At 42.9% G+C, this 20,942-nt stretch overlaps 1 protein-coding gene across 26 annotated transcripts in view; it reads left to right on the forward strand.

The window, feature by feature from the left end:
• Window positions 1–20,942, forward strand: part of LOC141265438 (NFX1-type zinc finger-containing protein 1-like) — a 391,532-nt gene that overhangs the window by 225,533 nt on the left and 145,057 nt on the right. For all 26 annotated transcript variants that reach the window (XM_073678542.1, XM_073678541.1, XM_073678522.1 and 23 more), the window contains 2 exons: window positions 13,129–13,335; window positions 14,449–16,086. In XM_073678542.1, coding sequence (XP_073534643.1) covers window positions 13,129–13,335; window positions 14,449–16,086 — 1,845 coding nt within the window. The remainder of the gene's footprint in view (window positions 1–13,128; window positions 13,336–14,448; window positions 16,087–20,942) is intronic.

The following is a 20,942-nucleotide window of genomic DNA, read 5'->3' on the forward strand; positions in this document are numbered from 1 at the left end:
AGGCACGCCACATAGGGTCAGGGAGACCGGAGAAAGGTTTCGCCACCAGAAGGCCCGAGGAAGCTGGACATGGGTGGGTCCCTAGTGGGGACGGCCAGAGAAAGGAACGGGGAAAGGAGTTCAAGGTCACACTCTGGAACTGCCTGGGGGTTGGTCGAGCCCCGTACCTGGTGGACGCAGCATGGCTCGGGTTGTCATCACCTGCAGGACTGACGTTAATAACAACTGTGAGTAAAGCATTGAAAACTGCAATCAGTCTCTGTGTTCCATCGCACCACCAGCACCATAGGTACCGGGACGCTCTTACTATCACTCCCTTCACCCGCACTAGCTGCCCTGAGGCTATACCTCTCCCGTTGGGGGTTATACCACCATAGCTGCACATATATACCATCGGCCTCAGCGGACTGTTTTGCAGTGGCGGTTTCATAACCGCATTCAACGGGTGGCGTAGTCGGACACTAATACCATCATACCAATAACTGCCACTTAGTTTGACCACCCTGGGCGCGGACCGGGTCACCGCCACACGAAGACTACTACCCCCATCGGATCCGGCTCCGGGTATCCCCGCATGCGCAACGCAGCACAACATGGCCCAGGGGGTGAGTCAACTTTGGCGTAGTCGGCAGGATTACGTGCCCGCAACCACCGGGTACTGCGTGCCTGAAAAAAGAGACTTTTATACTTACCTGTGGTGAAGTTTCCCGCCGTCCGGAGTCGTTTCCCGCCATCTGGAGCCGATTCCCGCCATCCGACGCCATCTTCTGCCTTCTTCCCGCCATCCGTGGAGTTTTCCCGCCATTGGACGCCATCTTGAGGACGCCGCGCGGGAAGAAGAGGGGCGTGGACTCCGAAAGCCCGCGAGAATTGAAGCCCCGCCTCACGTCCGGACGTTGCGTCGGGTCCTGGAGGGAGCCCAGCGACGCCGACGTCACAGGAGCGCGACGGAAGGTCCTCGACCCTGACGATCCACTGCGGAGCCGCGGCCTACGGAAGAGGATCATCGCAAGGTAGGCCACGGTCCACTAGGGGGGGAGGAGGATGTCGGATACGGAGGAGAGCTTCACTGCCGCAGCCACCATCCAGCACCGCGTCCATCCCGAGAGGCAGCAGAAGCGGATCGGAGGCCGAGGACGCCGCCGCGGGGGAGGCCGCAACGACAAGTAAGGGGGACGCCGTTACTCCGGGCCCTGAGGCCGCGGACCTGCCCCTACCTCCCGCCGCGGAACCCGAAGCGCTGGGTGCCGCGCCACCCGCCGTGCCTCCATCACCAGCAGTCAGCCCTCCAGCAGCAAGCTCTGCAGCGGAGCCTCGCCCTGGACCGTGCTCCCCAACATCGGGCACGATCAGAAAGTCACCGGCCAGGTTAAAAGGCCGAGTGCCCGCGGGCGCTGCACCCCAGCCGGGGCCCGCCAGGACCCCCCATACAGCTCACGGTCCCCGAGTCACCGGGACTGTTGTTAAGTTTCACATGGCATGTGGCTGGGGCATCATCTAAGACCCGAAGACCATGAGCCAGGTGTTTGTAAACAGAAGCGATGTAGAGTCCCACCTACCGGAGGGGCACAGTGGACGGGACCTGGTGCCTGGAGATACCGTCACCTATACCAGGCATAAGGGAGTGAAGGGATGGTACGCCCTTCATGTCCACCGGGTCAAGGAGGAGGAGGAGTTATCGTACCAGGAGGAGAAGAAAGAGGGCCCGGACGGGTCTGAACCTGAGGAAGAGAAAGGAGCGTGTGGAGGACACCGTAAATCGTAAACGGTAAAAGAGGAGATGTAAATAGTTACCCGATCGGGTATAAGGACTGTTGTGGGACTGTTTCCACAAAGAGTGTGGTCCCCGTTAGGACAGAAAGAGAACTGTTGCCTGTTTTGCCCTAATCCCTAACCTGACCGAGGACTGAGAGCGGTCATCCTTTCCCTCTACCTGGCTGAGGACTGAGAGCGGCCGACCCTGTACTTAGTTGCGCTTCCTAAAGCGCCCCCTATTGGTTTTGTAAGAACCCTTCCCAATCTCAAGATACAGTGACTGTTGCACTTTATCAGGTCGTGAGTTGCACAGCGGCCAGATCCCAAGAAGTCAAGAATGTTGAAAATGTTTTATATGAAAAATGTCTAAATGTGAAAGTTTTGTAATGCTGCTAAAAGTAACGATGCTGAAGTTTTGTATATCGTGTTTTCTACAAAAGAGTTCCCGTGGCATTAGCAAAAGCGTTGATATCAGTAACGTTAAGAGAAAGAAGAAAAGAGTACCTCCCATAAAGGGATGAGTTTTTGGTTAACGTCTTATATATGAGTGCACTTTAAAAATTTTTGTAAGTTAGTAATTGTTTTGCTCTGTTTCAGCCCGAGGACGTGCTGTGGTTTACCAGGGGGGAATGTAGCACCCCGAGGGCTCGGCTGCTACAGGGGTATTGCACCTCGAACCAGGGGTGTGGTATTCCACTCCCGGGTAAGGATGGAGTGTGGACTAGAACTCAGTTAGCTGCATGCACCACACACACCCCATTTCCGAGGAACAGACCGACGGTACTCCCGCTAGAAAGATGTGCAGGTACGACAGCTTCTGTTCCTGGCTGGAGTGGGGAGGGGGGGGGGGAATATCCCAGTGGTGTAGGGGCAGATGGGAGTGGGTTTCTGGGCATAGGAAGGAGCCCATTGGTTGCTAGTCACCTGGGCTCGGGTGTCAGAGGGAGTATAAAAGGTGGGCACCATCTTAGGAGTGAGGGGAGTCAGATAGAAGAAGAGTGAGAAGAGGAGTGACAGGGAGCAGCAGCCCTGTCTGGGTGCTGCCCCTGGAGGGAGCAAGAGTGAAGAAGAAAGGAACAAGAAGCAAGGAAAGAATGAAACATAAGGAAAGGCCCAGAGACATGAAGCAAGAAGGAACCCGAACACGCTAGGAGTCAGCGGGTGAAGGGTTGGCAGATCAGGGTACCGGATCCCAAACTGGTGGAGGCCACTTATCCTCAGCCAGGAACCGGAGGTCGTGGCCACGTCTTGGTGCGACCACTCACTACACCCACCACGAAGGCACGCCACATAGGGTCAGGGAGACCGGAGAAAGGTTTCGCCACCAGAAGGCCCGAGGAAGCTGGACATGGGTGGGTCCCTAGTGGGGACGGCCAGAGAAAGGAACGGGGAAAGGAGTTCAAGGTCACACTCTGGAACTGCCTGGGGGTTGGTCGAGCCCCGTACCTGGTGGACGCAGCATGGCTCGGGTCGTCATCACCTGCAGGACTGACGTTAATAACAACTGTGAGTAAAGCATTGAAAACTGCAATCAGTCTCTGTGTTCCATCGCACCACCAGCACCATAGGTACCGGGACGCTCTTACTATCACTCCCTTCACCCGCACTAGCTGCCCTGAGGCTATACCTCTCCCGTTGGGGGTTATACCACCATAGCTGCACATATATACCATCGGCCTCAGCGGACTGTTTTGCAGTGGCGGTTTCATAACCGCATTCAACGGGTGGCGTAGTCGGACACTAATACCATCATACCAATAACTGCCACTTAGTTTGACCACCCTGGGCGCGGACCGGGTCACCGCCACACGAAGACTACTACCCCCATCGGATCCAGCTCCGGGTATCCCCGCATGCGCAACGCAGCACAACATGGCCCAGGGGGTGAGTCACATCGTCTTGTGTAAACAGGACTCGCATTATTGAAAACTATGGCAGCTTATGCACACTGAGCAATTTAGTATAGATCACTTAGTGCACACTGCTTGTTTTGATCTGCCTGTGTAAACAGGCAGTCAAACGACAGCCAGTTAGTAAAAGTTTACCAATCGACAGTCGTATCGTGCCACAGGTCGGCCCGTGTAAATGGACCTTTATGGGCATTAGACAGTTGGTTTCCGAATGCTTGTTCGACCTATAGTTTTCTCTCCTTTTGCTCTCCTTTCCTATACAAATGAATGCTCGACTTTGTCAACCCAGCATGTGTTCAGAGAAGGAAGAGGAAAATGAGCCTCTCCTAGACCCCTTTAGTGCCAACTTATTTCAGGGCACAAAAGATTGGGCAGTTGAAACATGTAATGTACTGTACATATAATGTGTATGGCCAGCATATATATATATATATATATATATATATATATATATATATGATGCATATATAAGACAAAATGCTGTAAGAACTGATTTTTTTTTTTAAATGACCAACAAACTGAAATTTTTTCTAACACATATGTTACGAATTGTTTTTCTATTAAAAAAATAATTGTAAAAAATATCATTTTAAATTTTCAGAATTTCATGTAACTGCTTAGAAGTAAGGAATTCAGAGCCTATAAAAAGACAATTTTTTAAGTCAAAAGATTTGTCATGAAACCTTTTAGTTTTCTTTCATAATTAACATTTTCTATGGGATAACATACTACAAAATACTCCCACAGATGTGGGCCATTAATTGCAAACAAGATTTATTTTTTTGCACACTCAAAACCGTAATTTTCCAAGCAAATTCATTCAAGACTATGTTGCAAAAATGAGTACAAAATTCAAATTAACAAGAAAAAAACAGTTATAAAATACATGTTTGGTATCGCTGCGTTCAGAAATGTCCGCTCTATCAAAATATAAAGTAAACTATTCCGATCGGTAAACTGTGTAGCGGGAAAAGAATCAAAATGCCAGAATTAAGTTTTTTTGGTCACTGCAACATGGCAATAAAATGCAATAATAGGCGATCAAAACATTGCATCTACCCCAAAATAGTATCAATAAAAACATAATCTTGGCGTGCAAAAAATAAACCCTCACACAGCTCCAGATCCCAAAAAATGAAGACGCTATGGGTCTCGGAAAATGTTGACATTTTTTATTTTATTTTTTAGGGGTGTTCCCACGAACGAAAGTTGATTTTAATCAATAGATCTTGGAATAATAATAACTTTCACAATTGAATGTGTTTAAATAAAATGTTACTGTGCTGAGATAATCTTATAAATGTGCCCCTGCTGTGTACTGTATAATGGCTGTGTCTGACCGTGTATGGAACACGGTCTGATCATACCACAGCTCCTGGGCAGGGGAGGAAGCAAAAGAGTATACAGACTTTACAGCATGGGATCACAGCTGATTCTTTTTGTGAGATAAAACATTTCACTGCCTGTTTTTAAACAATGTTTTACTTCAAAGAAAGAATCAGCTGTGATCCCCTGCTGTAATGTCTGTATACTCGTTTGCTTTCTCCCCTGCCCAGGAGTTGTGGTGTGAGCAGACCATGTTCCTGCACGGTCAGACACAGCCATTACACAGGAACATTTATGAGATTATTTCAGCACAGGAACATTTTATTTAAATACATTCAATTGTGGAACTTACTATTATTCAAAGATCTATTGATTAAAATGAACTTTTGTTTGTGGGAAAACCACTTTAAGTAAAAAAGAACCTATACATGTTTGGTATCTGCATACTCGTACTGACCTGGAAAATGATAATAGCAGGTCAGTTTTAGCATTTAGTCAACATAGTAAAAAAAACAAAAAACAATTGTGGAATTGCACTTTTTTTGCAATTTCACCGCACTTTGATTTTTTTTACTGTTTTTGAGTACACTATATGGTAAAATCAATGGTGTTGTTCAAAAATACAACTCGTCCCACAAAAAACAAGCCCTCACATGGTCGTATTGACGGAAAAATAACAAAGTTATGGCTCTGGGAAGACAGGGAGTAAGAAACGAAAACACAAAAATGGAAAATCGCAGGGTTGAGAAGGGGTTTACCCGTTCACAACACAGCCAATTTCCGATTTTGAGTTTTCATTTTTTCCTCCCCTTCTTCCCAGAGCCACAACTTTTTTATTTTTCTGTCTACATAGACATATGAGGGCTTGTTTTTTTGCGGGACAAGTTGTCATTTTGAATGACATCATTCATTTTACCGAATAATGTACTGGAAAATGGGATATAATTTCAAATGGGGAGAAATTGTGAAAAAAACGCAATTCTGAAATAGCTTTTTGGGAATTGTTTTTAACGTGTACTTTTTCTGGTAAAAAATATCCTGCAATATGATTCTGCTCATCAGTACGATTACAGCGATACCAAACATGTCCAGGTTTTTTTTTATTATTTTAGCGGTGAAAAAAAATCAGAAGCTTGCAAAAAAAAATTTTGGGATTGTTGTCATTTTTCAAGACCCGTAATGTTTTTAGTTTTCAGTTGATGGAGCTTTATGAGGGCTTATTTTTTGCGGGGCGAGATGAAGTTTTTATTTATACCATTTTAGGATAGATGTGACGTTTTGGTCGCTTTTTACAGCATTTTTTTGTGGAATTGCAGTGACCAAACTTAATTTTGGTGCTCTTGATTTTTTTTTTGTTTATGGTGTTTATCGATTGGGTTAATTATTTTTATATTTTGATAAATTGGACCTTTTTGGACACTGCGATACCACATATGTGTATTCTTTAATTTTTTTTAATATATTTATTTTTAATGGTGGAAAAGTGGGGTAATTTGAAGTTTTATGGGTTTTTTTCTTTTTCATATTTTTTCAGCAGACCCCTGTCTGTCATAGCAACCCAGCGGCGACTGGCGATCACGTCACGGGGGTGCTGATGGGTTCATGGAATTTGTCAGATTTTGACAGCGGCATTTAACAGGTTAACAATCGCTGGCAGCACTCCGCTCCACCCGCGATTGTTAGAAACAGATCCTGGCTCTAACACACAGCCATCACCTGCTGAATATGGGGTGGGCTCAACCCATGAGCTCGTTCCATACACCTGTTTCCGACTTGTGTCATACATGTATGGCGGAAGTCGTGAAGGGGTTAAAAAAATCTTCCTGTACCCCTGCTTTGTGCTGTGTAATGGCTGTGTCTGACCGTACAGGAACATGGTCTGATCATACCACAGCTCCTGGGCAGGGGGGGAAGCAAAAGAGTTTACAGATATATAACAGAAAGGAATTACAGCTGATTCTATCTGTGAGGTAAAACATTTCTCTGACGGTTTTTAAACATATTTTTCCTCACAGAAACCAGCAGCTGCAATACCATGCTCTAATGTCTGTATACTCTCCTTTGTTATATAGCCTGCCAGGAGCTGTGGTATGTTCAAACCATATTCCTGTATGGTCACATACTGCCATTACACAGTACACAGCAGGGGCACATTTATAAAATGATCTCAGCACAGGAACAATTTTTTTAACACATTCAATTGTGAAACATATTATTTTGCCAAGATCTATTGATCAAAATGTACTTTGTTCATGGGACAAATCCTTTAAAAAAGTAAATCCTTACAATTTTATGCTGTCACCAATGGCACCACATGTAAGAGACATGTCACAAGACCTGAGAAAGCAAAGAATTTCTTTACACAAGAAAGGTAAAGACTACAAGAAGACTGGCAAAGCTTTACTGTCAGTCAGAATACTGTGGCACAATTGATAAAGAAATGTAGCAAAGATAGAACTATAACCATCTCACACAGACGTCAAGGATGACCACAGAAGTCCACACCTACACAGGAGCATCTTTTGATGAGAAGGGTTGAAGAAAATGGACATGCAAGTTCACTGCAATTAGCTAAAGAAGTAGAAAGCCAAACTGGGGTGTTTCCTGTGACACAATACACTGTACACTGCAGAGTAATGTCATGAATGGGTGTCATCCATGAAGGAAGCATCTCCTAAAGCCCATGCACAAATAATCCCACCTACAATTTGCTATGGCCATGCTGAAAAATATGAAGACTACATGAGGCCAAGAGAAATGTTTTTGGATCTGATGGCTCCAAAACTGTAACGTCGCAAAGGTGAAGAGTACCAAGAAAAATGCATGGTGCCTGCAGTAAAACATGGTGGTAATAGTGTCCTTACTGCATGAGTGCTACTGGTGTCTGGGAGCTACATTTCATTGATGGTATCATGAATTCACAGATGTACTGTTTTATATTGAAAGAGAAGATGCCATCCTTACTCTGTGCCCTTGGAAAATGCGCACTTTTCCAACAACGCAATGATAGATCAGGGTGAAAGTTATTCAATGGCTAAGTATGACTCCTGATCAACTAAAACACCTATGGGAGAATTCTGAAAAGACAAGTTGAGCTTCACGCTAGATCCAGGATCCCAGCTCTATAAGATGTCATTATAGAAGAATGAAAAAGATAAATGTTGTGAACTTGCAATATGTCGCCAACTTGTTCATTCCATGCCTTGAAGACTTGGTACTGTCCATAAAAATCATGGAGGTCATACAAAATACTAGGTGTAGTAGTTTTTTATGTGGGTTGTATTATTGCATTTATTTTTGCATCAACCAATTTGAGTAAAACTGAAGAATGTATAATAAAAGTTATATTATTAACCTTACTTTTATATTATGGGTTAAAAAATGTTCTATGAAACTCGGTTTTGTTAATATTGTAGAAATTGTTCTTGTGTTCAGAAAGATATTGATTAAAATCTTACTTTTCAAATTTTCAAAGGGGTGTTCTCATTTATGTTCTCCACTGTATGTATTTTGAGCCTGGGCTACAGTACAATTTTTTGTTGTAAGCTACAGCTGCAGTCAGGGTCGGACTGGGGTGCCTAGGGCCCACCAGGGGAACTGACTCTAGGGGCCCACACTACAGCCCACCATAAACGGTTTTATTACTTGTTATGCTTTTCTATAATGCACTATAGTTACATGATTGGCCGCGGTGTGGAGCACCAAGCGGCAGGACTTTGTTCGAACAGTCATTCCGTACTGCCTGAGTCCCTTTAATGGTAACTTGTCACCTTAAAAAACCCTATTTATCTGCAGATATAGGGGTAATCTGCAGGTAAATAGGGTTTAAAGCCTGCTTAGACAGCTTATTAGAAAAGCGTTGGCTACATGGAGAAAATTACATTTTATTCTCCCTGTCGCCACTCGCTTCCTGTTATTGGGTCGGTGCAAGGAGGGAGACATTACAGTCACCGCGAACTACAAAGTGAGGGTGCTGCAATAACGTCTGGCACCTTGATTGTGACACTTCCATGGAGCCCAACCTCAGGCTGAGCTTCATTGAATGACTAACATGGCAGCTGCACCTGGCAACTAGTGCTGAGCAAGCATGGTCGGATAAGGTGTGATCCCAGCATGCTCAGGTGTTATCTGAGTATCTTGTAGTGCTCTGCTAATATGCTCGAGTCCCCGGGGTAGCATGTTTTGCGGCGGTAGACAGACGCAACACATGCAGGAATTGCCTGTTTGTTAGGTAATCCCTGAATGTGTTGCTTCTGTCTACCGCCGCAAAACATGCTACCCCGGGGACTCGAGCATATTAGCAGAGCACTACAAGATACTCAGATAGCACCTGAGCATGCTGGGATCACACCTTATCCGACCACGGTCACTCAGCACTAGTTGCCAGGTGCTGCTGCCATGTTAGTCATTCAATGAAGCTCAGCCTGAGGTTGGGCTCCATGGAAGTGTCACAATCAAGGTGCCGGACGTTATTGCAGCACGCTCACTTTGCAGTTCGCGGTGACTGTAATGTCTCTTATTCGACCACGCTCACTCAGCAATACTGGCAACCCATCAGCAACCTGCAACTGCGTCACAGGGGGCTGAAGGGAACAGGTGACTGCATGCACCGGTCATTGTGCTATCTAAATGCCGCTGTCAGTGATTGACAAGGGCACTTAAATACTCAAAACAGCAGCAATTAAGGCGAGCTCTGAACACTGCTGTTACAGGCAGACGCCGGCTATGTAACACAGCCGACATCTGCCCGGTATGGAGCAGGCTCAGCTCCTGAACCCGCTTCATACAAGCACATCCCAATGGTGACAGTTATGACAAGGTTAGCTAATTTCAATTGTCTGTTCCTAAATGTGGAAAGACAAATGGAATTCCCTAACACATGTGAAAGAGACCTAATAGATTTAGTAAAGGTGCCTCAAGCATATGAATGTTATTACACACCACAATGCACAGTTACATACACGCATCTTACAAAAATACATATTATTCCAGATACGCAGATGCGCACACACACACAGATGCGCACAAACACGCAGCCGCGCACAAACACACAGCCGCGCACAAACACATCAGTACATGAATACATCATCTGAACCACCATCAATTGTAATGTCAGGTCAGACCCATATATCTTTGTATCGCATAAACCTACAACTCCCAGTATGTAATTAACAATAGAGATACTGGGAGTTGTTATCAGTCATCATCAGACTGCGGACCATACAGGAACCACAGTACTGATGAGACACCGGCAGGATCACAAATGAACATTTACATCCAGGTATCTTACCTGAGACGGCTTCTCTGATTAGAGTTGTTCTCTTTCTTTTCTTCCTCTTGTCCAGACTCCATGATGACTTTTTTCATCCACAGCTCGTCTCTGCAGACTTCCATCTTCTCCGGTCTTCTGCAGCACATCCCCACAAGATGCCCTTAAAGATAGCAGTGTCATTATAATGCTCCTGAATAAAAAATATCTACACTGAGCCCCTGAATAAACCTAACTCTTACAATGCTCCCTGCACAAAACATAACATACTCTCTACCCCCCTTATGGTACCTGCTCTCCACACTGTCCTCTCCTTACCATACTGGGCCCCCCTCTTCACATGTCCTCTCACACTGTGTCCCCCCTATACTGCCCAGTCTCTATACTGTGCCCCTTCATTACACTCCCCCTCCTCAGCATACTGTTCCCTCCTTGCTGTGCCCTCACACTGTTTCCCCCATACTGCCGCATCTCTATACCTTCCCCCACACTACCTAGTCTCTGTGCTGTGTCACCTCATACTTTTCTCCCTCCATACTGTCTCCTCACACTATTCCCCCACTCTCCATACTGTTTCCTCATACATCCCCCTTCCCCATTCTGTTCCCGCACCCATTCCCACCCCTCCTCTAGTTCACCATACTGTTTCTTCACACATCTCCCCATTCTGTCTCCTAAAATTTCTCTCCCATCTCTCCCCAAATATAATAAATCTTCAGAAGACCACACAGACATGCAGAAGCGCACTTACACACACACATACTAAGGGCTCTTTCACACGTCAGTACGTGCGGTGACAGTTTCCACACGTACCAGAGACATTGGTACACGTAGACCCATTCAAATGAATGTGCACATGTCAGTGTGTGTCCACTTTCCACAGACCATGTGGTGTCCGTGGGCAAAACACGCTGACATGTCTGTTTTTTACCTGCTGCACCTCCCGCAAAACGTCCCGCACACTGATGACAGTTAGCGCTGTTCCCAAGCACCGGGTGCTGAGCGCTGCCCTCATCATAGATTCCTGCAGGTGCTGTGATCAGCATCAGCAGGGTCAATGATGAGAGTAGTAGTCTACTCCCGCCGTGTCCAACTGTAAAAATAGGAATAAAATAAAAAAATCCTTATACTCACCTCTCCTAAGTGTCACCCGCTGTAATCCGTGCGAGCACTCACGCCGAGGAGAATAACTCCTGCAGCGAGTGGGCCCCGGAGCTGCGCTCAACAAGCGGTGCCCTGTCAATCACTGAGCGCAGCTCCGGGGCCTTCTCGCTGCAGGAGTCATTCCCCTCGGCGTGAGCACTCGCACGGATTACAGCGGGTGACACTTAGGAGAGGTGAGTATAGGGATTTTTTTATTTTATTTCTATTTTTACAGTTGGACACGGCGGGAGTAGACTACTACTCTCATCATTGACCCTGCTTCTGATCGCAGCATCGGCAGGGATCTATGATGAGGGCAGCGCTCAGCACCCGGCTCTTGGGAACAGTGCTAACTGTACACTGATTCCCAAGCGCCGGTATGTGTCACACGGATGACACACAGATGAACACATATCTCCAGTCACGTAAATATCAGGACATGTGAAAGAGCCCTAATATAAACACAGATACACATACTCACAGAAATGGGGACACATACACACACAGGCAAGCACTCACAGAAATGCACACGCAGTCATGCACAGACACACTCAGACAATCACACACAAAAATGCAGACACGCAGGGAAGCACGCACACACGTGTGAAGACACATATACACACGTAGACATGCAGGCACTCAAATACATACACACAAACACATGCAGGCATATACACACACTGTACACACGCATGCAGGCATATAATCACACACGCATGCAGGCATAAACACACCACACACATACACACATGCAGGCATATATACACACACTACACACATATATATGCAGGTATATGTACACACACATGCAGGCATATACACACACTACATACACATATGCAGGTATATATACACACACATGCAGGCATATACACACACACACTGTACACACATGCAGGCATATACACACGCATGCAGGCATATACACACACACAGGCATATACACACACAGGCATATACACACACAGGCATATACACACACACAGGCATATATATACACACACAGGCATATACACACACAGGCATATATATACACACACACACAGGCATATACACACACAGGCATATACACACACACACAGGCATATACACACACACAGGCATATACACACACACAGGCATATACACACACACAGGCATATACACACACACATGAAGGCAGCATATACACACAAATTCATCAAATTCATACAAACACACAAATATTACACTACCTGTACTGTACAGGCGCGCACCTAAGGCGGGAGACTGCAGTGCAGGGCGCACTGTGACGTCACTTTTAGCAGACGTGCGGCCCTGTCTGCTGAGTGTGACGCTGCAGTGCAGCCCCTGCTCTGCTCTTCGGCTCTCCTGCTCCCAGGCCCCTCCTGCTACTGTCCTGGGCATCGCGGCAGTGAGAGTGCGTGCGCGCGCCCTTAAAGGGCCCGCGACCACTTTTTTTTTTTTTTTTCTAAATTCTCCTCCGTCTTCTCTGCAGGGGGCCCGGGGCCCACCGGGAATTTGCCGGCACCCCGCCAGGCCAGTCCGAGCCTGGCTGCAGTCCAAAGGAAGACTACAGTAGTCATTCTAGCTGAGTCAGTTGCTCTTCAAAATGTAGTCAGGCCTTGTAATTCTTGTGTACATGAAAATTAGTAATTTACTGTCCTGGATAGAAATTAATACAAACATGTCTGTTTTGTTTGTAATAAGACCTTGTAGCACATTTTAATATATTGTATCTTCCAGGTGCAGCTCAAGGAGCCTACAGAGATAGAACACAGCAAAATGACACAACTGGTGGTAGAAGAAATGGTAATCCACAAGTTCAGGCATCAGGCCATGGAAGCCAACAACAGCGCTATGGTACACCGGTGATGCTTTCAAATCGTCACAAAAGTCCTCTGAGATATGGCAGCCAAAATTTGTCAGCATCTTTTAGCACCAAGATGAAAGGTACTTTATGTGCACATGCAAAACTTTTACTGCTGCTTGTCTAAAATGAAATGATATTTTATGAATGCCATGTGAAATAATTCATAAAAAGAAATGTTGCATTTCACAATGCAGTTGGAGTTTCTCAGAAATACTTTGTATTATTTATCTGTTAGAATAACAGCATTGAAAATGGAAGGAAAGTTCTAGTGTAGAACAGGTAATTAAGTTGTTTAGGATTATGTAACATTGGCTTAGTTGTTGATTTACTAAGGCAAAGCTGTCATTTTGACCAGTATTTACACATGATTGTCTAAATGCTTTGGACAGCATCAATTGTTTTTCTGATTAACTACTAAATGTTGACAAGATTGTGCAATGCATACTTATGAGTAATTGTTCATGTTCACCTGTCAGCTTCCATAAAATGGTTATGGGCATACTGATATTAGCATTCTACCACTTAAAGGTTTTTTTTATAGCATAATATTGATGGCATATGCTTAAGATAGGTCATAGGTATCAGATTCGTGGGGGTCTTATTTTCATTGTAGCAAATAGGACTGTGCTGCAATACAAAGCTAGTAATGGGGCTAAAAAAAGCTCTGGAAAATTAGAGGCTGAGGTGATCACACGAGAACTGCTGCCCCTTTAAAGAGCTTATCAGTATTGTAGCCGTAAGTTAGAAACCAATCTAATATGGCTAGGCTTTCCTAAGGCCATCAATATTTTGATCCTGGAACACCCATTTTAATGTTTCGCTGTAGCAGATTTTGCAAGCTCACATATTAATCTCTGCAGTAAGGAGCCTATTGTAAGGCGAGGAGCTAAGAAGACTCCTTCAGCTGATAATTGGCAGTTTCTCCCTGTGAATGTAATAGGGAGAAATGTGCGTCTGGAGGACTGGTTCACATTATAAATAGAGCATACTCCTTGCCTCTTAGCAGACTTTTTGCTGGCCTTGCACTGCGGAGATTCATTTATAAATTCTCTAAAACTGCAATTCTTTAACCTTTCAGTGGCTGACTGTCAAAATTAATTTGTCTGTTACTGCCCAATGGTAGCATAAGGAACTATCAGGTTCCCTTTAATTAACTATTAAATTAGATTTTCATTTTTTGCCTTTCTTTTTAGTGTCAGATACATTTAGTGCCTTCCAGACAAATAAAACTGGATTTTCTGTGAGAGCAAAAAGTGTGCAAAATCTATCAGAGTTATCCATGGAGTCCAAAACAGAGAATAATAGAAGCAACGAGAATGACATGCCCATAAGCCAAAAAACTGTCAAGAATAAAAAAATAGATTTACAAGAAATTTCCAAATTAACGACATTGGAACCATCTGAAATCATAATGAAACTAGCTGCTCCGGGAAGTGGACTAAGGGAATTTCTGAATGAAAATACAATGGATTTTCAAATAACCGAAGGTTTCCTGAATATTTTAAACACAATTATCACAATCACGACAAACCAGCAAAATTTAATATATATCCTAAGTCATGTCCAAGGATCTGGTTTCCTGAAGCAAGTTCTTACTTTTCACATGTTGGAGAGTTATAAGGCTATTACACAGCTTCACAGAAAACATTTGTTTTTTGAACATATTATTACTTTGGCCATGGAACTGGCAAGTATCTTTCCATCCAGTTCTTTCATGGAAGTAACCATAATTAAGACCCTTGTTCAAAATGCATTCCGCGACATGGAAGTTAATGGGAACATTGTGTCCACAGAAAATAAGAAGAAATTGATGGATCTGGAAAAGTTCCTTCAACACTTACAAGAAAAAAAGGGGGAAGGAACGTTGAAATCAGACAATTACATTTACATTGTAGGAAACAAGGAGAGCATAGAAAGTGACTTTAGACAACTATCAATTTATCCAACCTATGAAGACATTTGTTTGTCACAAAAGCCTTCAATGAGACCAAACATCATTGATGGATCCTATGCTGATGCTAGGTCTTACCTAGATACCCATTTCCGCCTAATGCGAGAAGATTTCATTCGTCCTCTAAGAGATGGAATTTCTGGACTTGTTACACTGAAGAAACAGGATCTCGATAAAGCAAAAATTGATGATATTAGAATTTATTTTGATGCTAAGATCCGATCTCCATTATGCACTCGTGCTGGAATAGTTCACGAGGTCCACTTCAGTAATAAAAACTTGAAATATGTTCGTTGGGAAATCTCAAAGCGTCTTCTCTATGGGTCTCTTGTTTGCCTTTCTAATGACAATTTCAAAAATATGCTTTTTGCCACTGTGGCAGACAGAAAGGTTTCCGATCTCCAAAAGGGGGTTATAGCCCTGATCTTTACAGAAGAAAGTCGGCAGCAGATGGCACAATATGCAGTAGATGATAATTTTCTCATGATTGAAGCCACAACCTACTTTGAAGCATATCGTCATGTGTTGGAAGGTTTGAAGGAAATGGTGGCGAGTGAAATTCCATTCCAGAATTACATTGTTTTCTGTAACACAACAATGTACCCACCTTTATATGTCTCTCAGAATCCTGCTGGTTACACCTTGGAGAAGCTAATCAAGTCTGACAAATCTGCAATACAGCAGTATCATAATGCAGGAGGCCCTTTACACCCATTAGGTACTACGGTGTTGAACATGTTTTTAAAAAAGCAATTTAATGTCCTTGATTCCAGTACTTGGCCGACTAAAGAGGAACTACAGCTTGACCAATCTCAATTCAAGGCATTTCAAATGGCTCTAACAAGCGAGCTTTCTATCATTCAAGGACCTCCAGGAACAGGTAAAAAAATATATATTTTGGTTAATAATTAGAACTCATATATATTATGCTGATTAAAATATAATTGTATTGGACTGTAATCAATTTATAAAAATGTACTTAAAAATTACTAGGGAATTTTAAAGGGGTTCTTTGCTTTGTTGTTAAATTTCCCTGTGGACTGCCATGGGGTTAAAACAATAAAAGACAGCATATTTATCATTGCACTTCAGTCCCCACTCCAGCACGTCCACTCCAATGGACTCTGCCTACCTGGGCGTGGTGATGTCACAGACCAATAGTAACCGAATGCTGTGGCCGCTGATTAGCTGCATGGTCCGGAGTTGTGAGCCTGTAGCCAATCAGTGACCACTTAGACCTTCTTCTCCTTCTTTCAAACTGACTGAAGTCAGAAAGGGAGAGGGTCAAGTTAAGGGCTCACTCACACGAGCGTATAACTCAGACGAGTGCTATCCAATTTTTTATCAGATAGCACACTGACCCATTTTATTCAATGATATAGTGCAGCTGGCTGATTTTTTTCACTGATAGATTCTGTCATGCTGCAATTTTACTTTGTATTCGGCTGAGTGTGAGAGAAAAAAATCAGATGCCATACAGACCATCAGTATTGCATCCAATTTGTACGGATACATTACAGCTGTAACATAGGAAACTATAAATGGTCCTGTAAATGATTAATAGCTGCTGCTGTAAAAAACAAATTGTACATGGATTACACACGGGTTGCACATAGATGACAAGTGAGAAAAAAATCATCCCACTTTTCCGGATGAGAATGGTGCCAATTTTAAAAACACTCATGTGAGTAAGCCCTAACAGGCTGAATCTCACCATTTTTCCACGTTCACACGTTCAGTATTCGGTCAGTATTTTACATCAGTATTTGTAAGTCACAACCAGGAGTGGAACAGAGGAAAAGTATAATAGAAACACGTCACCACTTCTGTATTTATCACCCACTCCTGGTTTTGAATTCCAAATACTGATGTGAAATACTGAACGTGTGAACATGGCCTGTGTCTGTTTTTACCATCAGTGTGTCATCATGGTTTTTCACGGATGGGTAAAGAAAGAAATAAATTACAAAGTTTCTTCTATACTTTATAGTGTTAAACACAGACAGCACACGGATGGTACACTGATGCCATCCATGTGCTGTACGTGTTTTTCATGGACCCATAGAGTTGTATTGGCCCTTATTATTCATTCTACCTGGAAAAAATGGACATGTCTATGTGTGCTTTGCATGGATACACGGTCTATGTAAAAATACTGAGATATGCATAGCACCATAGGTTATAATGGGGCCGTGTGGTATCCGCAAAAAAAAAACGGATACCACATATATTGAAAATATGGACTTGTGAAGGAAGCTTTAAAATAAGTCTTGGATCTCTCCTGCATCTGCAATCCAGCTGAAATATGGCAATTAGTATCTAGGACATATCTCATACTTCCTTGTCTACTGACTGGCGTCTTGCAAGAACCTATGAGATACTTTTTTTGGCAGGGAAAGGGTTAAACAGAATGTTATATAAGCTACTAATATACTTCTATTAGGCCAGGTGCCCCCATTGTTAGAAAGCACCTACTTCCCAGGTCCTATTTGTTTAAATAGGTAACCAAGCCCCCTTTCCCTCAGAACTGATGCAATATGTTTTCTGAAAACGTGCAGTTTTTTTCAATAAACTCTAACTTTAAAAATCAAACTCCCTAATAGCAGCCCCTATTGACTATTGGCAAACCATTGATCTAAGTTTTCAGTTTGACTATGTTTTTGTATGTAGTCTATAACTAGCATTATCGTATGTGCACTGTTATGCTGCTGACAGAATTGTACCGAAGTGATACCAATCTTTAGGTACTTACAGTATATATGGTTAGCACTGGTTTCGAAAACAATTCACAAAAGGAAATTGTTTTGGCTGAAAATAAATTTGGTTATCTCTAAGCAACTCAACCCATTGGATTGAGAAATCTATGACGTTGATACTTTTCATCTCTGTTAGGATTGGAAGTGTGAGTTTATTTAAGCACACAGAGGAAAAGGTGGAAATGTTACATTATGTTTAAAGAGGACCTGTCCCCAAAAGTGACCAATTTTGTTATTATTTTGTTCCTACGGCTCCCCTGAGTATTTTGCTTATTGTTTTTTTTTTCAAATCTGCTACATGCATCCAGAGATTTTGGTAGAGATCATAAGAAGTAGAGTTTTGGGCTCATTGAATTTTAACTCCTTTCTGCATTACGTGAATTAACGTCCTAGGAAGGGGTCTACAACAGTGGAGGGGGCTCAGGAGCTGATCTGTCTTAAAATGCAGCTGATGCCGGCTATATTACGTAGCCTGCATCTGCCTCATACTGCTGCAGCTGGAGCTGAGCTCTGGACATGTATAATTAGGTACTGTTGCTTTGCAGCTCTGGGGTCCTGGGTTCATATCCCACCAAGGACAACATCTGCAAGGAGTTTATATGTTCTCTGTGTGTTTCCTTGGGTATCCTCTGGTTTCACACTCCAAAGACATGCTGTTAGGGAATTTAAATTATGAGCCACAATGGGGACAGTGATGATGATGATGATGTCTGTAAAGTGCTGTGGAATTTGGTGGCACTATATAAGCAAGTAAGATGAATTAATACAATATAAGCGATTAACTGATCACAGTTTCAAGTTGACTAGGGGGAGTAAAAAATTAAATAAATTGCCTCTTCAGAGAGGAAGGGAACTAGAACTCTTATAACACCACCTGTTGAAAGCAGCAGTCATACAAGTCACTATTGTCCCTTTAATGAGGCTTGCCATGTGACTTAGGATAAAAGCCAAATCAGAATCTCAATTTGCAGACACTGTGTTTCAGGGTATTGCCCCTCATCAGTGCAAAGTATGAGATCTGATTTGGCTAGATGAGAGGCTCTGGACTGAGGTATAAGGGGGTAACGTTTCTTCTTGTGGAGAGTGACATACCGACACTGGCATGCTAATGTAAGAAGGCTTATTCACTGAGCAATGCTCCTCTGGGAAATAAAATATGCAAACATTTTTAAAAATTCATATTAACCCTATTAAAAATAAAGAAGTTTGGTATCTCCCATAAAAGTCTAATCAATCAAAATATAGAATAAATTAATCTATACAGTAAACAATGTAAAGAGAAATTAAAACAGCAGATTTTTTTTGGTCAACTCAACTCCCTAAAACAATGCAATGAAAAGCTATCAAAACATTGTATGTCCCCCAAGTTGTTATCAATAAAAATATCAGTGCACCACAAGAATGTAAGAATAAATGTAATAATAAATATGTTTTAGGTCTTGTGACAGGTTCTCTGTAAGTTAATTGGGTAAATTTTCCTCCGTGATACAAGGAAAGTTGAAGTTAGTGAAAGTAAACTAAAAAAGTGGATATAATTTAGATATTATGTAGGATTTCTTAGGTTTAATACCGTAAAAGGAAACATTGTAAGGATATTCATTATAGTATATTACGTCAACAGATGAGAGAACTGAAAAAAATGAAAATGTAAATTTATATGGCCAAAAATATCAATTTCTTTCACTTCAAAGCAAATCTATCACTACTAAAAATCACATTTGCATCGTATAAGAGCAATGGAACATTTAAAATGTGATAATCTATTAAATAAAGAACATATATTGCATTAAAGAGCACCTGTCACCAGGTCAAAAGTGATGAATAGGTAGAGAAGTCATTAAATAGCTGTAAAACATCCGAAAGTATGTATATCTTTTTACATATAGGTCAAGAAGGTATACACCAGTATAAAGGCAATAAGAAAAGATATAGGATTGCAATGACCAGGTGCAGTTATCATAGACCTATGTTAGATATACAGTACAGACCAAACGTTTGGACACACCTTCTCATGTAAAGATTTTTCTGTATTTTCATGACTATGAAAATTGTACATTCACACTGAAGGCATCAAAACTATGAATTAACACATGTGGAATTATATACATAACAAAAAAGTGTGAAACAATTGAAAATGTGTCTTATATTCTAGGTTCTTCAAAGTAGCCATCTTTTGCTTTGATGACTGCTTGCACACTCTTGGCATTCTCTTGATGAGCTTCAAGAGGTAGTCACCGGAAATGGTTTTCACTTCACAGGTGTGCCCTGTCAGGTTTAGTAAGTGGGATTTCTTGCCTTATAAATGGGGTTGGGACCATCAGTTGTGTTGTGCAGAAGTCAGGTGGTAACACAGCTGATAGTCCTACTGAATAGACTGTTAGAATTTGTATTATGGCAAGAAAAAAGCAGCTAAGTAAAGAAAAAACGAGTGGCCATCATTACTTTAAGAAATGAAGGTCAGTCAGTCTGAAAAATTGGGCAAACTTTGAATGTGTCCCCAAGAGCAAAAACCATCAACCGCTACAAAGAAACTGGCTCACATGAAGACCGCCCCAGGAAAGGAAGACCAAGAGTCACCTCTGCTTCTGAGGATAAGTTTATCCGAGTCACCAGCCTCAGAAATCACAGGTTAACAGCAGCTCAGATTAGAGATCAGATCAATGCCACACAGAGTTCTAGCAGCAGACACATATCTGCAACAACTGTTAAGAGGAGACTTTGTGCAGCAGGCCTTCATGGTAAAATAGCTACTAGGAAACCACTGCTAAGGACAGGCAACAAGAAGAAGAGACTTGCTTGGGCTAAAGAACACAAGGAATGGACATTAGACCAGTGGAAATCTGTGCTTTGGTCTGATGAGTCCAAATTTGAGATCTTTGGTTCCAACCACCGTGTTTTTGTGCGACGCAGAAAAGATGAACGAATGGACTCTACATGCCTGGTTCCCACCGTGAAGCATGGAGGAGGAGGTGTGATGGTG

This window comes from Phyllobates terribilis, unplaced genomic scaffold (assembly GCF_046119375.1).
Source record: "Phyllobates terribilis strain yellow unplaced genomic scaffold, ASM4611937v1 Scaffold_4__5_contigs__length_816908805, whole genome shotgun sequence".
In the NCBI taxonomy this organism is placed as follows: Eukaryota; Metazoa; Chordata; class Amphibia; order Anura; family Dendrobatidae; genus Phyllobates; species Phyllobates terribilis.